This window comes from Camelina sativa, chromosome 12, assembly GCF_030686135.1.
Source record: "Camelina sativa cultivar CO46 ecotype springtype chromosome 12, ASM3068613v1".
In the NCBI taxonomy this organism is placed as follows: domain Eukaryota; kingdom Viridiplantae; phylum Streptophyta; class Magnoliopsida; order Brassicales; family Brassicaceae; genus Camelina; species Camelina sativa.
In genome coordinates, this window is record NC_141891.1 from 39,237,303 (window position 1) to 39,262,385 (window position 25,083).

Here is a 25,083-nt window from a genome sequence, read left to right on the forward strand (position 1 = left end):
ATAACATGTTATAAAAGTTAATAAATTGTATATTGTGGCTTTTCTTTGACAACCGTATGTTGTGGTATTTCAAATAATAGGACAGAAGTATTTTAGAAAGATTTAATTAACAAATGGTATCTTCAAATTTCTCCAATTTTTCGTTGTCCACACTGTTTTAAACGATTTTACCACAACTGATTAACACAAATTTACTTATATATATATAGTAATATATGTCAATTCAATTAACACTTTTTTAAAGTTTCCGATTACATTTTGTCTTACGAAAATGAAACAAATTAAAATCATACACATGAGCTAGTAAAAAAGAACCCTAAAACGAAAGGGTTCTAACTTTTATGCCATGATAGATTGTCACAGGGCCGGCGCAACGTATATTGCTGCATAAAGCAAAAATTTACTTTTGGCCCATCTAAAACATAGTTTAAAAAAATTAATAAAAAACAGACGTTAGGGGCGTCGAACTCTGCACATGTTACAGTAGTAAAAAGGCTTGAACAACGGTGCCAATGTAACTTTTATAAAAATGATGCCCTTAAAATAACTTATATTATTTGCTGCCTAAAGCCCTTGTTTCATTGGCTTTAGCTACGCGCCGGGCCTGATTCTCACATAGTCAAATATATACGTATTTCAACTTCTGTATATTCTTATACGAACTGATGCATGATACGTTAAAAAAAAAAAAAAAAAGAAGGATCATTGATAACATAATTTAATCTCTTCTAGTACTATGGAACACAAGAGTTTCTCCTTTCCATAAACATAAAAGAGAACAAACATAATTATCAGTATAGTCTACGCTCACGGCAGCAAAAGGTCCCTTGCAACAAAAGCCACACTTGTAGCATCCCGGTCGATTTATACCATTCAAAGTCACTTCCCATTTCTTTTTATTGAACTCAAAATGAAGTTGAGGCTTCACATACCTAAAATCTCCGAGTACACACTCGATATGAACAGTCGGGCGAGAACTTTCGCAAGTGTAGAATATTATCTTTCGATCCATTTCTCTCTCACATATCTCGCACCAGTACATACCGGTCATGTCTTTGTCTCCATCGTAGCATAATTTGAGAGGATTTTTATCGCATTTGTACCTTACCGTAGGTGGTAAAGTAGCACACGTAAAATCCAAAACAAAATCGCAATCCATACAAGTCAAAACATAATCCGACTCTTGCTTGCAAGTCACACATACCTTGCTATCTAGTGAAGTCTGGAACAAAGGATGCGGATGACAATCGTTGAAAAATGGTTTGGATATCGAACCACATCGTACATCTAATATGATATTGCAACATTCGTACCTGAAACCACTACAGAGTCGGTGACAAGCAGAACATAAGAATACTCCACTAAGCATCGGAAAATCCATGACTATGTTGTCGTCAGGGTATAAAGTAAGTTGATGATTGTGAAGTACATGTTGCTTCTTTCAAGGAAGGTTAGCACACGTTTCGTGGAGGACAAAATAATCACATTGCATGCAACTGTAGAAAATGTCAGAGTAGACAGGACAAACGCATGCTCTGCAACGCCTACATTCATCATGGATACTAGTAAGACCATCCTCAAGTCTTAGGTTGTGCTCTCGATGACAAAAGTGATTTATCACTCCATCACTCACAACTCTAAAAGGTTCTTCACATTCATCATTTTCTTCTGGCTCGTCCTCAAGTTCTCTCCCATCCCACACATCCCTCCTCGTGGCACATCTTGAATGAACTGCGTAATCCGAACAAATCAAGCAAGCATACACCCCATATCTCCCATCTATTCTTCTGCGACAAACTCCGCATTTCCAATCTCCAGGACCAAGAAAATAAGTGCGGGAGATACGATGTATATGGCGTATAATGCTAATGACACGTGGTAAGTAGATACAACCTTCATGGATCATAAAATCACATTGAGGACAAATGTAAGGAGATCGATCGGATTCAAGACCACATGCATTACAAATGAAGTGTATGAGCCTTGGCATGAGAGTGAGAGTATGTTCATGACATTTCCGGAAGTAAAGGATGAGCTGAAGCGGGTTACATGCACAATAAAGATCTATACTGAAGTCACATATGGAGCAATGATAAACTAACTTTCCAACCTTTTCTCCACATAGACGACATTTGTCATCTTCAGCTACTAGTGGTAAGCCATGTATGAGGAGCGTGAGAGGATGTCTCTTGTGAGACGGATGGTTGATCTCTGGTGATGATTCTAAACATTCTTTGTGGACGGCGAAGCCGCAAGTATCACATCTGTAGCCGTGGAGACCGTTTTCTCGAAGTTTGGGGCATCCATCGCATTGACCGGTGCTGCTATAATGGCTGTGTAAAGGATGTTCGTGAAATGGTAGCATCAGAGAAGGTCCCATGATCTGGTCAAACACCATGGATGGGGTTAATGATCCATCATCATCATAGGAACATGCTTGATTTTCTTCATGTGTAGGTGATGATGATACGTCAGAGAGCTCCTCAACAAGGACCATTTTTATGAACTTGACGAACTAGATCTCTATGTTTGTTTGCTATCTTAGGTAATATGAATTAAGAAAAACAAATTGAAGAAGAAGAAGGAAAAAAAAATATAGCCGTTAAGGATATAATTTTTTAAATGAAGCTTTTTATTTTTTTAGGTTATTTTCCCCCTAATCTTATACACTTGAGATTCGAATCTTTGGGTTACAGTGCTTTTAGAACGCCCTGGGAATTATAACCGAACCGATTTGTCCGAACCGAACCGAACCGAGATTTAGACAAATTAGTTCGGTTGGTGTTGCTTCGTTTGGTTCAATCGGCACAAGTTGTGCAGAGAATTCGGTTATGTCATTCGGGTCGGTTCGGTCGGGTTATCCGAACGGTTAACCGATAACCGAAAATTAAGGACGCTACTATAAATTCTTTCTAAACCTAATAACCCTAATTTTCTTTTTGTTTCACTCGCAGCCTCTCCCACCAAAGAACACGAAGACTCACCACCAAACATCGAATCTTCTTTCATTCGATTCACCATTCTTCTGTTATTCTTCTTCTTCTTCTTCTTCTCCTTCATCTTCGATCTACTTCTTCTTTTATCTTCTTCTCCTTCATCTTCGATCTACTTCTTCTTTGATCTTCTTCTCTTCACCTCGTCGCTGCAATAGCCCATGATGGTTTCTTCTTCTTCCGCCTTCGTCGCTGCAACAGCTCAGACTCAGGAGTGAACTAACGTTGTAAGCAACCGGAGTCTGAGAGAACCACCGCCGTCTACTATCGGAGCCGGATTAAATCGCCGCCGCCGCTGCATGCCATCTTTTCAGAGAAAGAAGAAAACCCTAATTGTTTTATTTTATGGGTTTGTATTGACGGGCCTTTTTGTTGGGCCTTTTTAAACTAAAATGTTGGTATTAAAACCCAAACAAAATCGAAATTATTATTGTTTTTAAAAAATCGGTTATTTTCGGGTTTTTAACCTCATAACCGAATAAACCGATATCCGAACCGAACCAAACCGTATTTAATTTCGGTTAGTTTCGGTACAACTTCAAAATTATGTAAATACCCGATTACCGACTTACCCAACCCGAACCGAACCGAATTACCCGAATTCGCAGGCCTAGAGTTTTCGACCTACAAAACAGTTTGGTATTTGTGCTTGTAAATTTATTATTAATTAATATAAAATAAAATTTACTATTTAATATATTTGGGAAAGATAGTTAGGACATCTCCAATGGTTCTCTATTTTTGCTTCTATTATAGAATTCCAATAGAAGTGAGTTTTACTCTAATGGTCCTCTATTCTCACCTTTAAAATAGAGATTGCTATTTTTTTTTCTATTTATAGAAAAACCCTGTTCTTTTTACAAAGGTTCCTCTATAAATAAAGGAAATTATAGCAATTTCTATTTTAGATGTGAGAATATAGTACCATTGGAATAAAACTCACCTCTATTATAGAGTTTTTCTATTATGGAGGAAAAAATATGAAAAACCATTGGATCCATACTTCAACAAATAGTGCTTGTTTTTATAACAGACGACTAGTTTTGTTCAAATAACATAAGTACTGTATACTTTATATTATTGTATTACAACATTAAGTTGAAATATTCATAATTGGAAATGATATCTCTGTGCTACCATTAGCTCGATAATATATCACACCGTCTACCATCTGTTAACAATTATACATAATGCTTATACATATAGCATCCAACCACGTCGGATAATACAAATGTTTGAAAAGACCTCAAGTTTTCGTACTATATCCAAATAACAGACCTTAAGACTTCCGCTTTAATTTATTGCCCTAAAATTAAGAACTCGAGAATATAACATAAGTTATCTATTAAAACTAGAGATGTGTCTTGTGTAACCCCCTAGCTAATATTATCATGTTCCCATCAATCCACTACAAATTCTTCAAAACAAATGTTTTTATTAAAATGTCTAGTGGTTTAATAATTCATCTTGGATGGGAAAACAGGAATCCAATCTTCTCACTACGATTTCGATTAAAGTTATAACTATTGTAAATGCGTTAAATAATGATGTGAACATTCTCCTATTACGCTTCACAACTCTAAAGATTAGTCGATCTTTGCCTTGAGATTCCCCGATTATTAACAAATTAACTTTATATTTTAATTAGTCGTTTAACGTGTTACCAAACCATCCCTTGTACCAAAGAGTGAAAAGATATATATAATACCAGATTACCCGAATCAGAAGTTGTTACCAATTCCTGTAAAAGGATAATAAATCAAAGTTTCTATTGAGGAAAATATTCTAATTGGTTACAATTTTTAGGATGGTTTTTCTTTGGTCAAAGGGGCATCATTTTAGCTTTTCTAAGGTTTTCCTAAAGTTTCAAATCTTTTTTTTTTTTTTTTAATCTGAAATTTATGTTTTTTTCCTTTTTATTCCCTTTCTCAGGAGAAAACAAAGGAAGACAACCCATGATGTCTTCATGTTTATTCCCTACGTACATTTACTTTTAATAGTGGTATAGGAGGTTTGACTGTATCATGATTCATGAATACATGATGTCTTATATTATTATTTTTTTTTTTTTTTAACCATTGGGTCACAACAGACCGGCCTATTAGCCTAATCCCTACATTCGTAGGGAGCGGAACTCGATCTTTGGTGTGATGGTGTCTTATGCATTAAGGATGTACATTTGGCCACTGCAGTAACATCACTTCACAAAACAAAAATTAGTCTTATAACTTATGAATCTATATATGATCAATTCATTCTTATTTGGATTCTCGGTGTGAAAAAATAAGAACAGTATAATCTCTTTAAACTTATAAAAATAAAATAACTTTCAAATTAATTAGTTTGGCATCTCCTAGGAGTGAGAACAAAGAGTTTCAAAACTTTTGAGAAACCATGGAGAGATCCATATGCATGTTACAATCTAAAAAAAGAAAAGAAAAATTACAAAATTAAATTACAATAAAATATTATTATGTTTTCTGTTAGATACTCCTTTTGAGTATGAGAGCGATGGAGATGCTCTAATATATTTGAAATTGAACATTATAAACATTTCTACTTTATATGTAAATCAAAAAAGAATTAGTGGAGATTGTTCCAAATCTTCTCTCTTAAAAGAATTCAAATGATACAGAATTATATTATATAAACCGAAGGTGATTATGTTTTTTTTTTTTTTTGAAGTCTTGTTCATGCAGTTGGGTTAAACTATTTAAAAAGACTTGCCCATCAGCGCAAGGAGCACATTTTGAATAGTTTAGCTTAGGTTCGATTGATATATTAAAAGATAAAAATACTATTAACTAGATGCATTAAAAAATGTTTATTCTTACTAGCATCAGGTATAGATTTTTTGGATCTTCATAACGATTAACATGTTGTCGATAGTATTTCCATAAATTAATCGTCAACAGAATTTTCTAATCTATAAAGAAATCTTCAAGATAGTTTGAATATTTGTATCATAGTGGTCAGGGTATAGAAAATGAAGTAAAGATGAATGTACCAGAAAAGACATATGATAGACATTAATGAAAAAAAAAAAAAAGAGAGAAATGAGTTGAACATAGATGATTAAATAAATAATAATTATAAATGAAGAGTTTTAGATAAAACTAAATTAGAAAATTTAATGAAAATGATGTGAAAATATATTTATTGACTTACTAGAATTTGGTGATTTAGCTACAAACTGAAAATGTATTTAGAATGTCTTCCACAAGACTAATATCTATATATACATTTTTGGAGACATTTATGAAATAAATCATGAAGTTCATACTTATTTACAAGTATGTCATTGACATTAATTATTAATTTGTTTTTCATTTAGTTAATTAATATTAAGTTTCTATTTTTTAAAACAAGATTTCCCATCCTAAATAAATTTTCAAAACAATTGGAACCACTCCCTTTAACATTAAGTATAAAGTTTATAATTAATTTAATTAATATTAAGTTTCTAATTTTACAAAACAATATTTTCTCCATACACAATTCAGATAGTTTGTAGAAACTAAGTGTTTTACATAAATTCGGTTAATTATTATCGGAGCAAATGCCAATAATTTCGGCGTAATTGTTCTACATAAATTCTAAATTTAAACAATCATTCAAAAAAACTAGCTATATGATTTTTAAAGGTAACAAACATATTTACCATTCAATTTGATATCTTATTCAAAAAATAATAATAAAATATAAAAGATATTGTTTGTTAACAGATTTATTTTTATTTTTATTACGTATTTAAAACTAATTTTTAATTTCACGAGTTTCGTATGATGAGTTTTTGCGGATTAAAAATCTTTGAACATGTTGTCTCACCCGCCTAGCATAGTGGGTTTAGACTATAGAACTAACACTAAAACTATTAGTTTATCTCATATATACTATAGATTTGTAATCATAGTTTTGAAAATTAACTTATAAATTATTTAGTATATGAACTACAAAATATGACAAATACTATAACACATTCTTAATATTCCAAAAAAAATTAAATACATATAAAATATACACTAACATACTATATAGGCATATACCTCTGTTTAATTCTAGAGAACAAAACAAATCTAGAATTTTATATTCTATCTAATAACAAATTTAATATAATTATGTTATAAACTTTGTAAAACGTAAGAAGAAGAAAAAAAATTCTAAACAAAATTTCTAAATTAATTAGACAAAAGTTAATTAATTGAGAATTTGAAAACTAAATAAACTAAAAATTATTATTTAAAATACAATAATTTATAATTTAGTCATATGGTGTATCGCGGATAAAATCCTAGTATATCCTTATTTAAGGAACGTTAAAGCTTTTTGGAAGAAGTCTACAGTCAATGATGCTCCATCGAGGTGGTTGATGGGTTTCAAAGTCTTCTACGAATGAATTAACAAGAATAATTTAGCTACATTGTACTAAATTTTAAACTTTTAAGAAGCTACCTCTTAAAAAAAACAAAAAACAAAAAACTACTATTTTGGCAGTAGTTACAAAGCACTTTTTTTTCTTTTCGCTTATATGTTACCCAAGATAAAAAAAAAACTAGTATATATATCTTAAATTTCATTTATTTTGAGAGACAATCACTTTTTTTTATTTGTAAATTATGTTCAAAGTTTATGTTTGACCATAGGAGTAAGAAAGTTATGAGTGCATATACTTGGCGTTATACCATAGTGGACCATTTACTTTCTTTTCTTTCATATAAATTGTGTTCATGAATATTTTTTTCTTTTTGAATGGAATTTGTTACAAAAACTAGAATATTTTTGGAGCAGAAATGAAAAAACAAAAAAAAAATGCATATACAGAATCTTGAGTTGGCGCCCACATATCGGTCAAAAGATAGTTTTGCTTAGATTGTAAGACCAAGATACGTGAAAACCCAAGTGTGCCTCTCCTAGAAGAATGTTGAAACAGTTCGAATGTTAGAAAATTATATAAGATAATAGTATATATAATGGCAATTATGATAGTACTTCGTAAATGAAAGCAATGACTCTGAGAATAAAGTGTCAACGCTAAAAGAACAAAACTCGAAACCCAAAAAGATTACCAACCAAACCATTGTCTTCAGAATATGCATGATCCATGAATAGTAAGATTGTATTGTACTAGTATAATTTTAGTTAAATTAAATTTCAATTTGAATAAACGTTACGTTAAATTAGAAAGATTGTTTAATGTTTATGCAAATTTTTTGGCATGCTCTTCAAACGATTGAATTCTGAAATTTTCATACGTGTCTGAATTCAACTTGTCTACCTATTTTTTTAAAAAAGGAAAAAATTTATGAAACTACATCAACACAAGTGCATAATTTTAGGCAACCAAGAAAATTATATAGTTTTATAGAAATAACGAAATATGTATGTTGTAAAGAATTGATATATCAGATTTTTTTATATATATATATATATATATATATATATATATATTTATATTATTATCTCTAAGGCCAAACGTTCATATTATATGTAACAAAATTTTATAGCTTTGCCACTAGATATGATTATATGAGCCACTGGTATAGTACCTAGTGAAGAATCTCGATTCATTCATGTTGCTAGGTCCAGCTTACTAATAAGGTAGTTAAAGGGCATATGCATGACTTTGTAGTATTACTAGGTTTTGAATCCACGCTACGAGTGGATTTATTTGATTTATTTTGGTAAAAATTATATATGATTGATGACAGTTATAAAATATTAGCTTATATAAAATTTTAAGTTACAATTGATTGGTAAAAATTTTAATTTTAAAAAATATAAAAGTTACTTGTGTTAAAATTTTTACCTAACATATTCTAAACCATTTCTTTGACTATCAAACAAACAAAACATTTTTATAATCATAAATTAATGTTTTCTCATATTTAATTGACCACCACCATCTATATCATTTTCATTGTCAAATTTTCATGATAAATGTCAGCGTTACTTTTATAATCCGGTTCTTCATTATACTCTTTTTCTTCCTCTTCCTCATTAGCTTCCTCACATTCTTCCATTTAATAATCATTTAAAACATTTCTCTTAGACTACCACACAACTTGTTAACCCATCAAACTCTAATACCAAAATTATTGTCTCTTGTCATAAAATTTGTGCAATTTTACGGACCAGCTTAGTCACTACATGCACCCAATTATTGATACTTTCACCTGTATACTTACTCGGTTTTAGATCCACATGTATTGAAACTTTTCAAACCAAAATCCTTAATACTACAAAATTGCAAATTACTTGTAGAGAAAGTAATATGAACACATGTATAGCTAAGAAAACAAGTGTGCTTGTCATCGATTCTTCTTCTTTAAACCTCAAAACTTAACTCAAATAACATCAAATCAAGATCTTGTGATGTCAATCCTTCTTCCTTTGACCCAAAATTTAATTTTATAGAAAAAATATTAAATCATTTAAAAAGTCGTACATAAAAACATGTTTTAATATTTTGAAAGTTAAATATTAATAATACTTAAACTTCTTATAGAGTTTAAATATTTATAATATTTTAAACTTTCTATGAAGGTATTTATAATATTTTTAAACATCCTATAAAGTTTAAATATTTATAATATTTGAACTTTTTAAAAGTTTAATAATTATAATATTTTAAACTTTTTAAATTTTTAAATTTGGACGCCTGATAAATCAAACTTCCTGCTCATTCATAGTTGGAAGCATATTAGTCTTATTTATAATGGTTCTCAGCCATTGTCTAAAATTTTCTAGCCGATTTGGGATGTTGTAAATACACTTATTTAGAAGTATTTTAATATAGAAATTTAACATAATTTCAAAAATGTTAAATATTGAGTTGTATGATCGCGATTTGTCGTTTAAAAAATATTTTAATATAGAAAATTCTAAAAATTTTAAAAAATGTTAATTAGTGGCATGTCGAATTTCAATTGGATGTTTTAAATCCTAGGTGGACAGCCTTAGGAGCTTATAGCTTCTACTTTTATTTAGTATAGATGTTATTAGTGAAATATCTAATTCTTATTGGTTTTTTAAAATCCTATATGGACACCTTTAGTAGTTTATAGCTTCAACTTTTTATTAGTATAGATATAATATTTTAAAATTTCTATGGAGGTTAAGTAATTGTAATATTTAAAAAAATTCAATGAAGTTTAAATATTTTTAATATTTGAACCTATTAAAAGTTTCAATATTTATAATATTTTAAACTTTTAAAATTTTTAAATTATAATTTTTTAAAAACCTTTTAAATGATAAGATTATTAAAATTTAAAAACTATAATATTTTGAAACCTTTTAAAAGCTAAGACTTTTAGAAGTTTCAATATTTATAATATTTTAAACTTTTAAAATTTAAAAATTATAATATTTAAAAACTTTTTAAAAGCTAAGAACTTTTAAAATTTCAATATTTATAATATTTAAACTTTTAAAAATTTTAAATATTATAATATTTTTTTGAAACTTTTTAAAGTTTTAATTTGATCAAATAAAAAACCGGATCAAACCGAATAAAACTTTTAAACTTGGATGCCTGATAAATCAAGTTTTCCTGCTCATTCGTTGTTGGAAGCATATCAATCTTATTTATACTGGTTCTGAACCATTGTCTAAAGATTTTCTACCCGATGTGGGATATTGTACATAGTTCTTTTATTTCTATAAATTTAAAATTTTCCTTTTTCTAAAAAAATCTGGAAAATTAAAAGATGTTAATGAATGACATGTCAAATCATGATAGGTTGTTTAAAATAATTCTTAATATAGAAAATTCTGGAAATTGTATAAAATGTTAATGAGTGACGTGTCGAATTCTGATAGCTTGTTTTAAATTATATGTGGACAGTCTTAAGAGCTTATAGCTCCTACTTTTATTTAGTATAATTTTTATTTTTAGTATATACTACATCTGGTGTTTGTAATTTGTATATATGTAATAACAATTTTTTAGTTTTTATTTTGTGACAAAAAAAGGTTCCTAGTTATTATTATAAAATTAAGCATTCAACTTTATACAATAAGATATCAAACTCATGCCTTCAGACCGAAAACAAAGTCAATGTCCAACAAAGCTTAATAAGAAACTGTCTTCATCTCTGATTAATCTCATATACAACATTAGACTGAAACCACAACAGAAAGGCATCTCCTCTTTCACTTTTTTTTTTTTCATAACTCTTATACAAAACCTCAAAAAGAAGTATGTCTGTCAGAATAGTTAGGGAATCAATGAATCATCTAACTTCGCCTTTATTTTTTTGGTTCTTTTATTCCCATGATTTGCCTATATAAGCACATGTATTCTCATATATATATTATCAGATCTCCACACACAGATCGACATTAAAAAAAAAAACAAATAACAAAGAACACAACCTATCTATTCAAATTCTCACTCGAAAAGTTGGAGCTTGTTGTTTTTTGTAATGGACTATAGATTGTCAATGGAGTCCTCAGAAACCCTAAGGTATATATAAATTAGTGTAAATTCTTGTTTCTTAATTTCAATATAATTATGTCACCACTTGTCTACGTAACGTGCGTTTCGTTACGTACCACCAATATCCAATGAGAATATGTGCATGTATGCAAAGGGCTCTTTGGAACATGAACAATTCATAATGTTAACTAGCTAGTAAAATTTGAAATCAACTTATTTAGTTAGAAATTTTACCTAAGATTAATTCTAATAATGAAATCATTTATGATTGGATATATACATACAGGAACAAGTGTGGAGGGTGTTATAGGCAATTCAACAAGAAGGAACACTTAGTGGAACACATGAGGATCTCTTATCATTCGGTTCATGAACCTATTTGTGGCATTTGTAACAAGCATTGCCGGTCTTTTGACTCCCTCCGTGAACATCTCATTGGTATATCATAAGAAACGTATTGAGCGTCTAATTTAATTATAACATCGTATTTAATTTCCTTTTTCACATTACATTTTGGATTATATTGTATGTATAGGGCCATTGCCGAAACCAGACTGTAAGAACATTTTCAGCATCCGTGGCTGCAGATTCTGTCTTACGATCCTCGAAAGCCCCAACGCTCGTAGGATCCATCAAGAGAGATGCCAGTTCTCAAACGTTAATTCAGTAATTATAATCTTCCCATAAAATACATGTCTTAATTCTTTCAAACCTGAAAACAAATTTGTGTTTATGTTTATTCTTCCATGTGATAGAATAATTTATAACAATTTTTTTTTAAAAAATATGGTATTTAATTTTCAATTTATAGTATTTTGATGGAACTTTTATCTTTAGTTTATATCTAACTTCTGCATCTAAAATATACCGAAAGAAAACAATATCTTTGTTCAAAAAAAAATAACAACATCTTTACAAAATTACTAATATATATATGGTCTTGTTTAAGAAAAACGCATTAATATTAAACGTACATGCATGCAGACGGTAAAACTAATATTCTTCCGATATATTAGGGATTAACAACTCGTATGGCGGCTTTAGGCCTAAGAGACAACGCTATAATCGACTACACTTCTTCGAGGTCACCTCGTGTGGTCGCTCTCTCATGCAAGATGGTTGGAGGAGGTAGTGACGGATCGCTTGACCTATGTGCAAGGGTTTGTATTACGGATGAGAGTGAAAACGTTGTGTTCCACACTTACGTGAAGCCAACGATGCCCGTAACGAATTATAGGTATCAGACAACAGGGATAAGACCTGAGAATCTTAGGGATGCAATGCCATTGAAGCACGCACAGAGAAAGATTCAAGAGTTTCTATGTAATGGAGAACCAATGTGGAAGATTCGTCCAAGAAATGGGAAAGCAAGGATTCTAGTCGGACATGGACTTGATAACCATCTTGACTCTCTTCAACTTGAATATTCCTCTTCCATGATAAGGTAAATAAAAATACTTTTGCTAGACACATATATGTCTTTCATGATAGAAAAACTTACCACTATATATTTTATATGAATTAAACTTACCACTATATATTTTATATGAATTCATATGAATATATTAGAGTATATAATGTCTTTTTTTTTTTCGTAGAGATACTGCGGAATACCCTCCATTGATGAAATCAAGCAAGCTAAGCAACTCTCTCAAGTACTTAACGCAAGCCTATCTCGGGTAAGTTTTTTGTGTTTGTAATTTCCATAGTTAGCAAGTTAGCATTCTCCATCTCCATATGATATTATAAATTACTGAAAAGGAGTACTAATTGATCATATCGAATAATTCGACTTTCCAATATTCCATGATTATCTTAAATTAATGATTCAACTTGAAGAAATATAGTATATCTACTAAACCATGAATGCATAAATATATTTGTTTGTAAATAATAATAAAAAACCTCGTATGTGATGATATTCGGACGCAACAACTACGAGCTACTAAGCTCGTAAAGGAGGTATCCGATGGATACTTTTGACATCATTATAAGTGTTTGTGATCGACGTATACGACATGCGTATAGCTTAAAAAGTTTCTTAAAAATTCGAATAAAATCAAGCGATGATAATCTTAGGAATATCTCGTCCATATCAAAGTTTGATTTATCTGTCTCTACTCTCTACCTCATATTTTATATCATTGATTCATGCATAACCAAAAGTTTATCCTTACTTTTATAACCAAAACTGAAAAGTCTAGTTTATTTAATTTTTCCTAAAGAAGTCCATGAACTTGAAATCTGAACTATATTCTCAGAACTGTTGCACTTGATGTAAACAAACTTTTTTTATGAATAAATTTTACATTCATTCAAAAAAAAAATTAGTTTATTACTTTTGTAAATAATAGCTGATTTTTATATAAAAACTAATGAAATACACTATTTTGGCTAGGTTTTAATGGTTAATATTAAAGATTTATGATTTATATTAAATTTTCAGGGCATAGAGGTTTGGTTTTTCCTTTATAGTTAAAATTTTTAAGATCTGAAATAATTACCTTTAATAGTAATTTTCATCTTACTTGACCTTGTAAAGGTATGATATTCATGTGGGTATACAAGATCCTTATGAGGATTGCGTCGCGACCATGAGGCTATACACAAGAATGCGGTATCAGAAACACAGGATCGAGGCTTATCCACTAGCCTCGGACCCGCAGAACCGCAACAACTATGGGGCGTGGAGGCAGAATGAGCTAGAGAGGATGTCTCCGGAGGAATTGCTCGATCTTTCACGTTCAGACTACTACTGCTGGTGCTTGGACTCGGTTTCTTGAAGCATTAAAGTTATTTATGGTGCTTGATCATCTACGAAAATAAAATGGATGCAAGGATATACAAAATCGAATAAAAATGGTCTTGATTAGTGATTATGTTGGTAATTAATGAGATAGAAATGATCGCATTTGTACGCCTTTTTAAAGTAATACTAATTGGTAAACTTCTTTGTTTCCTATATGTCAATATGTGTTTGGTCACTTTATATCTTGGTGGTTTAATCTTAAAGTAGTACATACTTTTGAGATTAGTTGGCACTACTCCTCATTTTCATATAAAATAATTATGTAGCTTAACATTAACCTTTTTACTTTGAGATTAGTTGCCAAATTTTTTTTTTTTTTTTGACAGTCAAATTGTTTTGCCACATACTTTTACATCAGAGGTTTGCGATAAATATTTAGGTAACACTAGATGCAAGACTGCAAAATCATCAAAGTTTGCATTCTTGTATCATCGTTATTACATGTATTCAGTTACATATTCACTCATGCTTGGTTTATTTATCTTAAATGTAAGCATCTAACGACAAATTGTGTTCGCACTAAATCAAAAATTCAATGAGAAGATGTCATCATATTGCTTTTCTTAGATCTATGATAACTATATAAGTGATGTAAACGAGCATCCACACCATCTTTTACAAGATGGAATATCGTCCAGTCCACCATAAAATTTAAAAGTTTCTTTTAAAAATCAGAAACTGGACACTCCACATCGTTTAGACTTTAGAGAGTTTAGGGTCAAGGATATAGTTTCAAGAGTCAAGGAAATGAGAATCTTTCTCTCGAGCTTGCGCTTTTTTTTAGTTTAGATGGACCGGAGTGCACAGAGAGCATAACCGGAGGCCAAGGAGCAGAAGGCGAATGCGACAAAGGAGACGTAAGACAGTGCGACAGATGCTCTAGCTAAGTCTGGGAACTTGTCTGCTCCCCAGTTTGATTGCCAATCGTCTACACGGATCGAAGCTGAAGTTGAAGCCGATGCAAGAAGATATGCTAGCATCTGGCATCATCGAAATATCACTTTAAACTCTTAAGAATGTAACGGGAATAGAGTTGAGTTCAAATTCAAGGGATTATAAGCCTGGACGAAATAAACTTTAATGGATCACTAGAGCGGTAACATCAATGATATGTCACTAAACAGAGACAAATACTGAAGTATGCACATGAATCAGATAAGATTAGTTCACATGATGAAACTAATTATATCTTTGGTTATATACTTTAAGACTTCAAGCATCTTGAGGTGTTTCATTCTTTCAAATAACACAGTGTCTTTGGTAAAGTTCTTAAGAAAGGTAAAAGGTAAGGTTAGGTAACCCATAAGATAATTGACAAGGATGAAGTCTATCAGTATTCAGAAAAGACCAATGAGACTTACTAATAAAAAAATCCAGTCTCACCTTCTCGCTAGTTCTATAGCATCAAGTTTCAGACATTGGCTAAGCATTTGATTGATTACAAGTACAGAGTTTTCCAAACAAAGAGAGGCAGAAAGGAACATACTTGATCAAGACCAAATTCCAAGAAATGCCGCAGGTTATGTCGGGATCTCCGGATGCTAGTAGATAACAGGAATACAAGATCACATATCATAAAACCTGAGTAGACAAAACCAATCACATTCGCAGCCAAACAGAACCTGCAACCAAAAATGCAGAAAAACACACAAGAATAAATCAACTCTAGGAAACATTTACAGGAAAGTTTAGCAGTTTTAAAGGTAAAGCAAAGAGAAACTGTTATAACTAGACCAAGTCATTAGATAACCACATTAGCTCTAAACGACTTACGTGGCTAATTTCATCAGAAAGCTTCAAAATTTCAAACAGAGCAAACCAAATCAGAATAATCTAGCCAAATATTTTTGACCTCAAATAAAAATCAAAACCTAAACTTAGTCTCGTCAGCAACTTCAAATTTCACACAGTAATTTGACCAGTGAGAGCAAATTCATCTAGCAAGAAACATATTGAGCTCAGACGAGAACCAAACCTAAACTTAGATTTAAAGGTACTAATAACATATCACAATCTAGGACATGGACATCAATGGCTAATCAAGCCAAATATACTTGACACTTAGTGACTAAACCAACTCAGAGTCATCTAGCCAAATATACTTGACACTCCGATAAAAATCAAACCTTGGAAAACTTTATTAGCAATTTCAAATTTCACAGAACCAAATCTAAACTTAGTCTTAGGAGCTAGGTAACTATTTAAAAGCTAGTGCTCCTTGAAAACATCTTCAGATACTAAAAAGTTTGAAACTTTTTAACCTGAACTCTTTGTAGTTGTAGAAAGAATCACGAGCCCATCCTTTATCTCTATCAGCAACCATAACTGAAAACGAAACGAGACACGAAACAAAAGCAGTAACCCTAAACCCAAGCAAAGCTTTCCTAATCAAACTCGCCCATTTCGATTCACGCGGAGTAGAGAAGCTCGGCGGCGGCCTCAGCTGTCTCCTACTCTCACCAATCTTCAGGTCATCCTCAACGAGATCTCCGTTCGTAACCATAAAAGGAGTCTCTGTCTTAGTCGCGACGGAAGCTAAGGAAGGAGTGGGAACAATCGTGTGAGGCGAAGATCCATGGCTATCGGGGATTGAAGACACGGTGGGCGAATCAGGAGGTGAGTCAACCGTTGTTTGTGGTAATGAGTGAAGCGATGATCTTGAAGACATCTCTACGAGGTTGAGTGGTGAACGAGATTGAACCGGAGGTTTTGTAGATTGAGAAGACTTGTGTTGTTGTTGTTGCTTCTTCTTCTTCTTCTTCTTCTCTTCTTCGTCCATTTTCGTAGATATTTTGTGGGTTTGTTATTAAATAAATAAATTATTTTTTAATTTTGTCTGACAGCGGAAGTGATGAAGTAAGCTCTTGCAACTGTCTCTGCTCTCTTCTGGTCAATGGGGGAATCAATTGGGGAAGAAGACGAGAGAGTGAGTGACTTTAAAATACAGGTGTTTACAGAAAGGGACTTAGCTTTATTCTTTTCTTTGTCTTTTAACCCTAAACTATTGTTTAAATATAAACTAATTATAATTGTCCAATTGGGCTTGGTTATTTACGGTTTATATGTTCATTCTCTCTTACCCGGTTTAAATATGGAAATCGTATCTAATTGGAAAATATGTAAATATGAAAAAATAAAATATGGAAATCGTATCTAACCCTAGCTATCGACCAATATGCCTAATATATCTCCAATTCATTCTTCTTCATCATCTTTTTTTTTCACAAAGCCGATTAACAAAAAAAAAAAATCACCATGCGATATTTACCTTATCTACTTTTTGTTTAGGAACATCTCTTTAATTTGGTAGCTGTAAGAATCTTATGTATTGTGTGTTGTTGTTGTTGTTGTTATATCTTAATTCAACCAATCTTGTCTATTATTTTCGAAATACTATACCCATTGTTTAGTCGTTTCTTGCGTTTTCATACATGTTTACTTTATTTCTATGGGATTTTGCATAACGCATGACAATTATCTAACAACATCCTCTGTTTTGACGAATAAAAAGTTACCAAATTACACCCATCAAAGATGGAGTTATAGGTATGGAGTTATAGGTGAGTATATGAACAAGATTGTATATGCTTTTTCTTAACTGTGGCTAGCTTAAAAAGTTATTCTCAAGATTGTTTCTACAGTTGGTATTATGGTATTGTTTCTGCAGGTTGTTCTTCTGTAAAACTATGTCCCTCTCAAAATACTTAGAATTGTGTGTATGCAGTTTGTTTTTGCAAATTTATTTTGAGAGGATACAATTCTATCTTGATTCAAGCTAGATTCAACCTTATAGCTCAATCCTTTTATGGATAAATTAATTAGCAGACGCGTTAATGATTGAAAAAAAATCGAGCTGTTTTACTATCTTGACACTTGATCATGTGTGGCTAAGCTCTGAGTCCTGCACAATAGATTTTCTCTGTTTTCAACTCTGTTTCAGTGATTCTCTGTGCTGAAAATTATAATCTACTAATAGTAACAACAGAAGGTATTGAATACCAATGTTTGCAAGCTTCACACTCATATAATCGTCAAAGAAACAAAACAGATGAAAGGGAAATGGTTCAAGTGACTCTTCGTAACTGCACTGCTACTATGTCTCGTCTTCTGATGATTCGTTCCCTTCAATTATGTCTGCTGCAGGTTCCCACTCCTCTTGACCTCTATCTCCTGATGGTTCCATAAGTTTCCACACTTCCATTATATTTCCACCTAGCTTTGCCTTGAGTTTGAGCAGTGCAGCTAACCAGTTTTCTCGACCTTTACCAGCTAAAAACGACCCTAGCAGTCTAAGGGCCAAAGGAAGAAAGCCTGCGAGATGGACAGCACGAACTGCAAGCTGTTCGAAATCAGAAGGTGGATAAGGCTGATTGAAAGCAAATTGAGAGAAGAGTTGAAGAGCTTCATCATATCTTAAAGATCTGACTTCATACACATGCTTCACTCCGGCGTCAGCAAGCATATTCTTGTTCTGGCTAATAAGAATGGCTCTGCTTCCTGGAGCAAACCAGTTAGCGTATTCAATGATCCACTTCCCTTGTTCGATTTTGGTCACATCATCAGCGACAAGGAGAACTTTCTGATGTTTACGCCTTGCTTCGGTAATTTCAAGCCAGTCGTTATCTGAACTCGTTACTACCGTTGGAACTTCTTCCCCTTCGAACTTAAGAATCTTGTCTTCAATGTTTTCAACATTATCTAGGAAAACACATGTCTGAAATCTGACAAAGATCTCGGCATAAATGTACCTTGCAAGTGTTGTCTTCCCAACACCACCACTACCCCAAATGCCAATGGTACGAACCTCTTTGTCAACTTCTAAATCCAACAAGTCATAAACCACTTTCATGTGACGATCCATTGCAACAAGGCCATCTAAACCGTTTGATGTGGAGTAGAGAGAGACAAGAGATATGTCATGAGCAATTTTTTTGAACCAATCTAACAGCCCCATACCTGCAGGATTCTGAGAAAACTGATACTCGGCTGCAATGTTGGTCAATTTGGTAAGTGCAGTTCTCCAACTTGGAGCCTTCTCCGGATATTGTTGGCATATTTCCTCCGCATTAAAAGAGTTATCCGTAAAAAAATGGGTATGACAATGAGTGAACCTTTTTCTTGGAATTCGAGTATTACTATGAGCTCTTCTAGGAACCCGATGGTACAAGGTTTCGTCCCAGACGTCATAACGACCGCGACTCTCGCCTCTTCCAAAGCCTTGACTGTCCGTTGACTAATTGGTCCGAATCTCGTCTCCAAGCATCTGTAGGATAAAAAAGTTTTAATGCCATATGTAATCAAAATGTTTTGAAAATATCCATGCCTAGTCTGGCAGCAGAAACTCAGGAAGACATCCACCTCCCTTCCAAGCAATAAAAAAGATGTAGAAGATGAAGAAGAAGACATTTGGTTTTGGTTCCAAGTTCCAACAACAACAAAGAAGAAAAACTAATGCTGCTGGTATGAATACTAACTCCCGGACTCAATACCAATTAAAAACTACAGTTGTGAAACAACTTTACAACCAAACAGACCACTTAAAAAACACTAAACACTACTAGTGCGAAACAAACAAGTCAAAGAAAGACAAAAACTTTACTTAGAAATATTCAAATAAAACAAAACAGTGATTGTTTCCAAAGTTTTAAATAATTTTCTATCAAACTGACAGCATAAAAAGTGGCATTTGGTTCTTTATATATTTTTGGCCGAACTGATACATACTCCGGGATAAAAAGACATAACAAAAACAAAGACTCACCGCTCCAAGACACGATCCACTAGCTTGATAGATAAAAAATTCTAGATTACCTGAAAGTGAAGACCTGGCCAAAGGGAAATCAAAAGCAAGGATAATGGAAAGAGACTTCATCGCAGCTTCTTCTTCTGTATCTTCCCATCAAGTGCTCTGCAATCCATTAAGTAAAGTGAGTTCAAGGGTCCTAATTCTACTGTAGCCATCTCCATCACCTACCTTCGTCCAGACTCGAACGGTAAGAGAGAGAACTATAATCTTTTTTTCTAAACACTCTGAAACTAAATATGTGTTTAAACAAGTCTTGCTTTTTTCTTTTCGTTTGAAATCCCTTTGATGTGTTGAAACAGAGCATCGAAACTTAAAGAAAAGATTTTGAGCCTCTTCTAAACCAAGTTTTTCCGACCATGGCTTCCTCATCCGCATCTCGTGCATCCAACTATGATGTCTTCCTCAGTTTCCGAGGGGAAGACACTCGACATTCTATCGTCAGCCATTTGTACGCAGCTCTTGCTAGCAGAGGAATTGCTACCTTCAAAGACGACAAAAGGCTTGAGCTAGGCGACCACATTTCTGAAGAACTCCACAGAGGAATTGAAGGTTCGGATTTCGTTGTCGTGGTTCTCTCAGAGAACTACCCTACTTCCAGGTGGTGCTTAATGGAGCTCCAAATGATAATGAAGCTTCAGGTGGAAGGAAGAATTGGTGTCTTTCCCGTCTTCTATAGAGTAGACCCCTCTGACGTGAGGCACCAGCAAGGAAGTTTCGATCTAGAAGGGTACGAACGTGATCCACAAATGGTAGATAAGGTTCCCAAGTGGAGAGAAGCTCTTAAAATGATAGCCGATCTTTCAGGCGTGGCATCTGGACAGTGGTATGTATGTTTCCTCAAAGAAACCTGAATTTTATAGTATGCATAACCAGCTACGGAGAAAGTTAATTATACTTGTGTTCTTTTTCGATTTCAGCATTGATGAGGCAACTATGGTTCGAAAAATTGTCGAAGATATTTCAAAGCGCAAGGCGATGATGCAAAAGATAGACTTCAGAAATATTGTTAGGGTAGATACTCACTTGCAAGAACTCAAGTCTCTCTTGGATATGGACTCCAATAATGATGAGGTTCGTATGATTGGAATATGGGGAATGGGAGGCATTGGCAAAACCACCATCGCCAAGTGTCTCTATGACCAGCTCTCATCTCATTTTACAACCAGGTATTTTACAGAAGACATCAAGGGTATCTATAAAGACCTTGATCTACTGCATTTGCAAAACAAACTTCTCTACAATACCCTTGGTGATGATATTACGCCGTGGAGCGTGGAAGCTGGTCGCGAGGTCATAGCGGCAAGACTGGGGAACCACAAGGTTCTTCTTGTGCTAGATGGTGTGGATAATTTGGTGCAGATCCATGCTCTGGCAAAAGAGACACGATGGTTTGGTCATGGGAGCCGAATCATCATAACCACCCGAGACAGGGGCTTGCTCAATAGTTGTGGAGTAAAAGCCATTTATGAGGTTAAGTGTCTGGACGATATGGATTCCCTGCAGATTTTTAAACAGATTGCTTTTGAAGGAGGTAGTCCTGCTTCTGTTGACTTTGAGCATCTCTCAATCCGAGCAGCTCGGCTTGCTCACGGGCTTCCTTCCGCAATTCAAGCGTATGCCTTATTTCTCCGTGGAAGAGCCAACTCTCCTGAGGAATGGGAAGAAGCAGTATGTGGACTTGAATGTACTCCTGACGAGAATATAACGGAAATCTTGAAAATTAGCTACGAAGGCTTAGCAAAAGCACATCAGAATGCTTTTCTTCATGTTGCATGTCTCTTTAATGGAGACACTTTCAGGCGAGTCACTTCACTACTTGCTATTAGCACACTTGAAAGTAACTTGTGGATGAGAGTTTTAGCAGAGAAATCTCTCATTGATATAACAAGTAATGGATATGTAATCCTGCATAAGTTGGTTGAACAGATGGGAAGGGAAATTATGCTTGACAGTGGAAAATTCATCGGGGATCCGAAGAAAATTCATGACACACTCGATTACCGAGAAGTAAGTATCTACTTAGTCTTGTCATCCTGCTAATGTGTTTATGTTTCTATTTACGCCAGCTGACTTAACTAGTTTCTATCACCAGGGAATGGGCCAAACTGAAAGCATCTCCCTACACACATGTGAAATGACAAGTGCATTTTCGATGGAGACCGGTGTTTTTGGTAAAATGTATAAACTTAGGTTTGTCAAGGTCTACAAGCATGTTGACAACGGAGAATCGAGGCTGCAGGTGATTCCTGGCGATCATTACCCTTCCATGAACTGTAGTTTACTCCACTGGGATGCATTTCCATTGAGCACATTGCCTCTCAACTTTAATACATTTGGTCTTGTGGAACTCAATCTGCGTCACAGCAACCTAGAAACACTTTGGAGTGGAGCACTGGTAACCTTGCCTATGATTTTGACCATGTGTTAATGTTTTTGCTATAGCAATGTGCAAAATCCAACTATTCTTTGTTTTACGTTCCTCAGAGGTTCAGTAATTTGAAGAAACTGGATGTGACGGGATCTAAGTATCTCAAGCAACTTCCAGATCTTTCAATGTACCAGAGCCTTGACGAGTTGATGCTAGAACAATGCAAGAGATTAAAAGGAATTCCAGAGTCAATTGGAGAAAAGTCTACCCTAGGCAGGCTTAATCTATCATACTACGGTGGACCTAAGAGTCCCTTGGGTGTTGTTATAGGGAATGTGTCTCAGATGCAACGTATTACACTGGAGTTCCCAATTGGAAGAGTGGAAATGCAACTTATGAATATATCGATCACGGGAGACATAAAATTTCGTGTTTTTGCAGATTGTGAAGGATATGCTGAATACTTCTCCTTTAGTTCTGAGCAAAAGATCCATGGTACAAAGACAGTAAGTGTCCACCAAGCTCCTCGACTCACCTCCGTGTTCAACAAGTCTACTTCGCTCAATATCAGGAGGTTCAGCTACAAAGAGAACAGGCAACCTGTCACCACCTTTCACAGTTTTCCATATATACCTGGCCTGGAAGAGCTAAAGCTAGTCAACTTAAATATGCAAAAGCTGTCAGATGGGATTGGTCACTTTGATTTCTTAGAAAGATTGGACTTCAGCGGAAATGATTTTGAGAGGTTACCAGAAGATATGAATAAACTTTCCCGGTTGAAAACTCTCTGTCTTCGAAACTGCAGCAAGCTTAAGGAATTGCCCGAGCTAACGCAGGTGCAGTCACTCACTCTTTCCAACTGTAGGAGCCTTAGATCATTGGTGAAACCCTCTGATGCAAGTCAAGATCCGGGCATATACTGTTTGCTTGAGCTTTGCCTTGACAACTGCAAGAATGTGATGTCACTGTCCGATCAGCTTAGTCACTTCACGAAGTTGACATATTTAGATCTGAGCAGCCATGACTTTAAGACACTGCCAGCAAGCATCAGAGATCTTACCTCATTGGTAACCATCTGCCTCAATAACTGCAAGAAACTAAAATCACTGGAAGAACTTCCACCGAGCCTTCAGTTTCTCGATGCAGAGGGTTGTGATTCTCTTGACGCTGATGCTTTAGAACATTTTAAAGGGAGACTAAATAAAGAGGTGAATATTTTAGTCTTGACCCGTCTCTCATTCTCTCTACTATGGTTTATTTAGTCTGTAACCTTCCTCCTTTTTTAGGTACCATCACGACCGCAGATTGCCGGTTTCCAAGAAACTGAGATGCCGAGTTATGAACACGAACACCAATCCAGAAAGAGTCGCCTACCCAAGTACCTATGTTGCTCACATCTCTAGTCATTCCTACACGCCACTCTTTATTATTGTTCTTTTCAATTTGATCCCGTGGGAACAGCTAGGTTTATGAGTTTGTAAAATATCTGTATGAAGAGATTTTTCACCATATTGATACCCATGTCAAGCTAGATATGCCTGAAGGACCATGTAGAGGTGTTTATAACCGAAATGTAACACAAGAAGTTCTCAATAAACAAAGTTTACAGATATTAGTAACACTAGCTTCTCTCAAGATTTATCAGATATGTGTTCAAACTATGTTACTAACTTTTCATAAGAGCAGTCTACTCAACCATCTATTTTTCTAACAAGTCGAGATTTTTCTGATAGCAAGCAAACTACCAAGAATGGAAGAGAAAAAAGAGAGTTGAAAACAGTTACCTCCTTGAGAGTCAATGTGGTTTAGAGGGTGAAGCTATTATCACTACGTCTTGATTTCTATGTTTGAGTAATATGTAAAACTGCAAAAAAAAAACACACAGAAGCATTTGTTAATTACTTGTTAATCTACTATACTCAGCTAATAGACTCAAACTTCAATCATTATCCACAGATACATAACTAAAAATTCAATCTTTGTCTATTTCTGATTTCTCAGTACGCATTTCCTATTTTTGCTATACATATGAATCAGTCTTATTGTAACCATCTCTTTCATAACAATCAGGAGAAACCATCTCTAACTGTTGGTTGACAAATTTTTGTGTACAATGTTCCTAAACCCTAAATCCAAATTTCCAATTAAGACTCAAAAGAGTAAAAATAGAAAAAAGGAAAGCAATCAAACTCGCCACTCTAATCTTGACCCGATTCATAGAAACCTTCTAATTGGAAATCGGATTTAGGGTTCATCCAATTAAGACGTTCATCCAATTCGACCATTACATCCAATTTCACGAACCTTCATCAAATTAGACGTTCATCCAATTCCACCATTATAGCCGGAAACCAGATTCCTAGACTCCGATGAAACAGAGCCAGAGGCGTAGACTGTACCAGACCATATCTCAGTCACGCCGGAAACGGAGAGCTTGAAGACGAAGGCCAGAAGGAGAGATTTAGCCATTAAACGGAGACGAGGAGAAGATGATACAGAGAGTAAACGGCACGATTTAGAAGTATTTAAACCCAAAAACCGAATCCGAACCAAATCCTAATTTCGTTAAACCGTATATATGACCGAAATTAATTCGGTTATTTCCGGTTAATCTTTTTCTTTGTAGCTTCGGGTTCGTTTCGGTTTACGTGATTGAGATTGGGTTTC

At 33.9% G+C, this 25,083-nt stretch overlaps 3 protein-coding genes and 2 pseudogenes across 8 annotated transcripts; 2 read left to right on the plus strand and 3 right to left on the minus strand.

Annotated features, from left to right (window-relative positions):
- Positions 1 to 718: 718 nt before the first annotated feature.
- LOC104733955 (uncharacterized) lies at positions 719 to 2,497 on the minus strand (annotated as a pseudogene).
- An 8,816-nt stretch (positions 2,498 to 11,313) lies between these two features.
- On the plus strand, positions 11,314 to 14,464 carry LOC104732798 (RNA exonuclease 4-like). The gene is made up of 6 exons (XM_010452380.3): positions 11,314 to 11,460; positions 11,720 to 11,871; positions 11,969 to 12,099; positions 12,450 to 12,877; positions 13,032 to 13,112; positions 13,976 to 14,464. Exons 1-6 carry the CDS (start codon positions 11,420 to 11,422, stop codon positions 14,214 to 14,216), a joined length of 1,074 nt encoding a protein of 357 aa, XP_010450682.3. The 5' UTR covers positions 11,314 to 11,419; the 3' UTR covers positions 14,217 to 14,464.
- Positions 14,465 to 14,773: 309 nt separating this feature from the next.
- On the minus strand, positions 14,774 to 17,227 carry LOC104732799 (CASP-like protein 4A1). Of its 2 annotated transcripts, none has more exons than XM_010452381.3 (3): positions 16,504 to 17,227; positions 15,729 to 15,864; positions 14,774 to 15,222 (listed from the first exon to the last, which is right to left on the minus strand). In XM_010452381.3, the coding sequence occupies exons 1-3, from the start codon at positions 17,019 to 17,021 to the stop codon at positions 15,028 to 15,030; spliced, it is 849 nt and encodes a 282-aa protein (XP_010450683.1). In that variant the 5' UTR covers positions 17,022 to 17,227; the 3' UTR covers positions 14,774 to 15,027. The 2 variants fall into 2 exon arrangements, with proteins under 2 accessions (XP_010450683.1, XP_087336051.1); XM_087479925.1 differs by having other exon boundaries at positions 14,774 to 15,303; positions 16,504 to 17,197.
- Positions 17,228 to 18,190: 963 nt separating this feature from the next.
- On the minus strand, positions 18,191 to 20,141 carry LOC104732802 (disease resistance protein CHL1 pseudogene; annotated as a pseudogene). Its single transcript, XR_015573771.1, has 2 exons — positions 20,054 to 20,141; positions 18,191 to 19,505 (listed from the first exon to the last, which is right to left on the minus strand). The product of XR_015573771.1 is annotated as a disease resistance protein CHL1 pseudogene (transcript).
- LOC104732800 (TMV resistance protein N-like) lies at positions 19,963 to 24,037 on the plus strand. Of its 4 annotated transcripts, none has more exons than XM_087477471.1 (6): positions 19,965 to 20,235; positions 20,348 to 20,871; positions 20,966 to 22,055; positions 22,141 to 22,443; positions 22,533 to 23,624; positions 23,703 to 24,037. In XM_087477471.1, exons 2-6 carry the CDS (start codon positions 20,405 to 20,407, stop codon positions 23,817 to 23,819), a joined length of 3,069 nt encoding a protein of 1,022 aa, XP_087333597.1. In that variant the 5' UTR covers positions 19,965 to 20,235; positions 20,348 to 20,404; the 3' UTR covers positions 23,820 to 24,037. The 4 variants fall into 4 exon arrangements, with proteins under 4 accessions (XP_087333600.1, XP_087333597.1, XP_087333599.1 ...); XM_087477473.1 differs by having other exon boundaries at positions 22,533 to 23,565; XM_087477474.1 differs by having other exon boundaries at positions 19,963 to 20,871; positions 22,533 to 23,565.
- The last annotated feature ends 1,046 nt before the right edge of the window (positions 24,038 to 25,083 follow it).